General features: G+C 41.3%; 1 protein-coding gene across 2 annotated transcripts in view; it reads left to right on the forward strand.

Moving 5' to 3' along the window:
• The first annotated feature begins 1,093 nt into the window (after positions 1–1,093).
• MPPED2 (metallophosphoesterase domain containing 2) overlaps positions 1,094–5,931 on the forward strand; it is a 102,525-nt gene continuing 97,687 nt past the window's right edge. The window contains exon 1 of one of the 2 annotated variants that reach the window (XM_009334512.1): positions 1,094–1,324. In XM_009334512.1, the coding sequence (XP_009332787.1) occupies positions 1,197–1,324 (128 nt within the window). In that variant the 5' untranslated portion in view covers positions 1,094–1,196. The remainder of the gene's footprint in view (positions 1,325–5,931) is intronic. The other variant, XM_009334511.1, reaches the window with a different exon arrangement.

Consider the following 5,931-nt stretch of genomic DNA (forward strand, 5'->3'; position numbering starts at 1 on the left):
ACTGATGTAAAGTGTCATGATTTCATGTAAGTCCTTGCAGCTAGGATAGCGTGCCCCAGCTGAGCATCTGCCTCATAAACGGGGCTTTTAAAGAGTTGCTCATCTCGAAAGTATTCTTCGAACATCAGCTGATCAATTTTCACGAAGTCCCTCTGAAAGGAAGGCAGCTGAGGTATCCTCAGTTTATTGATCGTAGAAATTGAAGCTCAGATTCTGTGCAGGGAACTCAACAGAGATCAGGTTTGGGGAGTTGCTGGCTATTGGGGTTACGCTCATGTTATAGAATGCTTCCAGTCTTAATGCAAAATATGTTTAAGAGCACTTTGAAGAAGTGAAAGATAGGGACGCGTAGAGCGGGAAGACCGTATTTCTTTCATCTTATGCAGAATATTTATGCATAAAATCGCACTTAAATCTGTCAGATAAATCATTACTGTCTGGTGATGAATCCAAACCAGCTTCATTGCTAGTGCACTATAACATGGATATTTTGTTAGCATTGTCTAGGTACTAGCCTTGCTCTGGACAGATGAATACTTCGATTCAAGGGTGTTTGGGTGTACCTTTTGCTATGCAGTTGTAAAATTTTCTGCTTTGCATCAGCTTCTCGTAAGTCTCTCAGATGGAACTTACTTTGTAAAGCTAAAACAGGGCCTTGAAGACAAGTGTATTTGTGGAAAGCCATTTGTCCTTCAGGAAACTGGGTCCACTTGTTAATTTTCATGGTTGCAATTAACACAAGATGTTATTTTCAATAAAGAATAGTAAATGTGGAGTATTTCTCTGGAGCTTTCAACACAGATATTCCACCGCGCCCCCCCCCCCCCCCCCCCCCCGTAGATAAAGCCTTATTTTAAGCATTAATCCTTTGGATGTATTTAATAATGATGGAGTTAAATGATGAGGTAATTAATTTAAAAAAAGTGAATAGTAATGCTTGGAGAGTTGGGTGATGGGTGCATCGAAAATACAGAAAAAGATCTTTGAATGGAAATCAGGAGAGGCTAGAGCAATATGTCTGCGTGTGTTTGCATGTCCTTCGAGTTTATAGCAGGGTGTGCTGGCTTTCTCTCCTGGCAGAGGTCCGTGGAGTTGATGAGGAGCTGCTTGGAGTCGGGAGCCGCCTGGAACACAATGCCCTACCCCGCTCCTGGCCTTGGGAAGTTGTGAGCTGCTCATGTCCATAAGGAGGAAGGATGGCTCATGGAATTCCTTCACAAGGCAAAGTTACCATAACGGTGGATGAATACAGCTCCAACCCAACGCAGGCGTTCACACACTACAACATTAATCAGAGCAGGTTCCAGCCTCCGCACGTGCATATGTGAGTATTCCTGACATTGCCTTTGTGTGTGTCTGCGTGTGTGTCTGCGTGTGCGTTGAAACCGAGAACTGCTGCTGAAGGAGTGGGTTGAAAACTGGAAAAATTGGTTAGTCACATTAGTTAATAGGCAGAATGGTCATCAAATGTCTTACATGGCGTGCTCCATCATCTCCTGGAGATAACTCTTTCTGCCTGAGGGCAGTGCCACCGACTTCGTGAAACTTGCCCCGACGATGGCTAACCGGGTACGTTTTCTGAAACTTGTCACTTTACTGATCTCACTTTAACTCGCCCGGGGGACCCATTGCTTTAAAATTTAAGCTCCCTTCCCCCAGCCCTTACACTCAGCTGCGAAATAGGCCTAATTGGGACTAATTGTCCCCCCCATCACTGAATCCTTTGTCCTCCTGGTTGCGAGTGGAACGTGTGCCGCATGCTGCATTCCACTCGCAACCCGCAGCACAAAGGAGTCGGGGGCTGCCCAGCGGTTCCTCCCAAGAAATACAAATACGGCGTTAAAACCACGTCCCTGGCCCGAGCTTAAGCCAACAGAAGCATGGGGAGTGGGGAGCTGAAGGCTTCTTACCGCACCTTGTTATTCCTGGGTGTTGTATGACCCGCAGGATCATTCTGCTGCACAGTACCTGGGCACAATGGTGTGCGTTAAGAGCTAAGTACCGGCTTTAACTCCGAATTTCCTTCCCATTGTTTAGTTAGGTTTGATCTTTATCGGCTATTTCTGTGAAGGTTCTTTTTTCTTGTAACATTAATAGACTGAAAAGCACGTGAAACTAAAACAAAGACGACATCGCTTGACCTCCTGCGTGCCATTGTTAGTCAGGATTTTGAACGATGTCACACTATTGAATTTGATAAGGATTTTGCATAATAAGGGGGGAAAAGTTGTACGGTACTTCATTGCATTTTTGTTATGTAGAAGCCTGCCGGAAGAGTCACAGCACCTTCTAATAGGATTTCACGTGGTTACAATCTTCAGGATGCTGAAGAGTGTCTGTCATGCATGTGACTTTTCAAGGTGGAAAAAGTTTTCATTAATTACATTTGGTTTATTACTACAGTGATGATGTAACTCTTCTTTTAGAAATACTTCCATTTCTTGATTCACTTTTCAGACCTTTTGTCAGCAAGCTTCCATTGCATGTTTTGCACTCCAGACTGCACTTCTGACTGACATTAAGTACAAATTCTATGTAGAGAATGAATTCAGAACACACAAATTTAGAAAGCAGTTTTAAAGAACCCCTTCTTACTGACATTGATTTCAGTGGGGGCTGATTTTAGGACCCTCTAAGTGTGGCGTTCAGCATTGTGAAAATTACTCATGCTTTGTTTCAAAAACTCACAAGCATTTATACAGCCACTTCCCTAATAATTTGGGTATCTCTTAAATGATACTGACTTGACAAATGTCTTAAAAGGTATTTTGCTTGTTTGGAGAAATTGTATAATTGAATTAAATACTGCAACTATAAAGTGCAATATAGTGACAGTGTTTTAGAGGATTTTTAACTGAAATACTGCAGCTTCCTTAAAATCAGTAATTTGGTTTCAAGGAAGGGTGTGGCATACTAAAAGGGAGATAAAATTTAGAAAAATTGGGGGGGATTAGTCTCAGATTTACAATGGAAGCAAAAAAACCAATGTTGCAGTGCAGGAGGTGAGTTCAGGTGTAGGTCTGGATAGCAAATGATGGGTTTTAGAAAACCTGTTGAGGAAAAAATGACAGTTTCCTACCAGCCGCCTCGAGTTGTGGGTGGAGGAAGGCAAGGACGTGAAGATATGGCTACGGCTGTGGGTTTGTGTGGTGGCAAGAACGGTAGAGTTATTTCTGGGGAGGAGAGACTAGAGTGTGCGGTAGCTCCAGAGGGGGTCCTTACTTGTCTTCCAAATGTTCTGTAATGGAAGTGTGCATACTTCTGAAAGAGGATGTCATCAAGCAAGAGACCTGAACAGAAAATTGGTAAAAGCAGTATTGACAAAGAAACCGTGATCTTTTTAGCCTGTTGTATCTTTGCTAGTGCCACATTGCTGCAGCTGCCAGGATTGTTTGATTTGATTTGGTTTTACAGTCTGCTTTTCTTTTTTGCTATCTTAAAGTAATGCATGCATTTTTTTTTTTTTAAGAGGGACTTTGAGGAGTTTTTATTCTTCTCTAGTGAAAAATTTATTTTAAAAATCATGCGATGATGAAAAATGTGTAAAGCAACACAGGAACTGAGCGTTACGACATGTCTGTGAATAGCAGGGCAATATATTGCTACAGGGCCCAGCTGCGTACCATAAATCAGTGGCTGGGTGCAGCTTAAGGACAATGTTCTTCCCTAAAGGAAATAATTTTTTTTAAAAGTAATTTCTTTATGGATATGCATCTTCACGTACAAAGGTGAGAACTGGATTCTTTGCGTGTACTGAGCCATTTCTGGTTCCAGTACCCTTTGGGCTTGACTCTCACACAGAGCAAATGGAGAGTCTGCGGAATATTGCCAGCGTAAACCTGGTGGCATTATGCTGCCTGTTCTGTGGGACGCGCGTCCTGCGCTTTTTCTCCTGCTTTCATTTTGTGCCTCTCATGTGACAGTGTCATGTAGCTCTATCAGCAGGGATACGGTTCTCTTTTATCATCTTTATATGTATTTTTACACCAGCACTTCCCAGTGAATCCGTTTAAGTGTACTGTCGGGTAAATAACAGTGTATTACTGCTCCCTTTGCTTAGGCTGGCTGTGGCAGCAGTTTTGTCGGTTACTTAGGCTCTGCTGTAGTATGACGTTTGAATCAGTTTGTCCAGTCTTTCTATTTTATTTCTCTACTAATTAATGTTTGAACAGGTGTTCTAGAGACAATTTTTACTGTACAATTATTTTTGAGTAAAGGGATATCATGTTAAATATTTTGTCATCTTGAAGCAATGCTCCCACCCACAGGTTTCACTCACTTTCTGAAGATGTTATAAAATGTTTATATTTGAATGCTTTGTACAAGTCATGTTTACTTTCAGTTAGTTTTAATTAACTGCATCACCTTAGTTCCCTGCTTTAAAGGGCAGCTGCAAAATAATAACAATTACGATGTGCCTGCCTTTGCTTCTTAATGATTATTACTATTCTGAAAGTCTTCGTGCTTTCCCATGTTTTGTCAGGAATTGTGACTTCAAGAGGCAAATGCTTCTTGCTCCTTTGGTATAGTGCTGCCAAGTATTAAAAGGTTTTTATTTAAAAAAAAAAAAAAAAGCTTGTAAGCCTCTTTAGACCCTTGAGCTGTTCTGCATGAGGCTGTGGTCAGTGGTGCCAGCGGTCCCAGTGAGCAGCAGTAGGATGCAGGATGGGCACTCGCGGGAGGAGCTGGCAGCCCGGGGCAGGTATGCTTTAAGCTGCAGAAGCCTTCATCCTGTGAAACCACAGCCTCAAAGTAGAGAGGATAGAGAAAATTTCTACTATCATAAGCAAACATTGGGGAAAAAAGTAAAAATTACTAAACTTAGAAGATAATTGAATTCATCAAGTATATTTGTCATTTGCTTAGGGTGTTCTCTCTTTTTTTGTAAGACTTCCCCCCCCCCCCCCCCCTCTCTCCTTTCGCGAGCTTTACAGCAGCCACCACAGTGGGTTTTTAAACCATTTTAATTTAACAGGAATTACTAAGGCTCAGTTTTGTGGAACCTTCCCATCTTGCCCATTTTTCTTCCTCAGATTAATGGAAAGGAGCTGAGAGCAAAATGGGACAAACCCAAATGGAAAATTATTTACTTGGGTGTTAACCAGAGCGAAAAATCTTCCTGTTTGGGTACAACATCCCATTTACTTTTGGGGGGAAAAAAAGGGGAGAGTGAAGTAATCTTTGTGTATCTGTCGTGGAAAATGCCTGTTTTGACAGGCCCAGCTGATGAGGATGAGGGAGTTTTGTGGAGATAAACTAGCTGTAGCCGGAGCTACTGCAGGCTGAGCCTTTTAGAGGCATTCATTAGCTTTCCTCCAGTCTCGCCAGAATGGCTTGGTGGCTTGTTTTTAGGACACTTGGAGTACACGTTAAAACTCTGGTGTGGTTTAAATTCAGTAGTAGGGGAGTAAGAAAGAGCAGCTTCTGTGCCAGAGCAAAAGTCTTCTAAATGAGTTTATGCATACCTGGAGATACATTGAACAATCTGTAACTATATAATTTTACTGCCTTTTCTGTACTGGAGCAATTCCCCATGTGAATATTCTTATTTTAAAACAAAGTGTATGAACAGAGTTTTATATTAGAAGAACTATATATGTATAGTTGAATAAAGTACTTCAGTGTATGAATGTGTGTAAATGTGTATATATAATAATAGTAATACAAAAATATAGCTGTATAATCACAGAAGAAAAAACTTTCAACTGTGACGAAGCCTTAAATTGTTAAAACCCAGAGATCTTAATTACACTACTAACCTTGAGGAATAGGATCTTGCATATTTTTATTTTTTTTCTTGGGGAAACCATCCTGCATTTAATGGGTTTTATAAACTCCCAGTGAGATTAGTGGGCAATCATGCATTTGATTTGTAATATTCTCAACTTCTGTTTCATATAAGGTGTGTGATATTTAGGGGGAGGGGGAAAG

The sequence above is a fragment of the Pygoscelis adeliae genome, unplaced genomic scaffold, assembly GCF_000699105.1.
Source record: "Pygoscelis adeliae isolate BGI_AS28 unplaced genomic scaffold, ASM69910v1 Scaffold171, whole genome shotgun sequence".
Lineage (NCBI taxonomy): Eukaryota > Metazoa > Chordata > Aves > Sphenisciformes > Spheniscidae > Pygoscelis > Pygoscelis adeliae.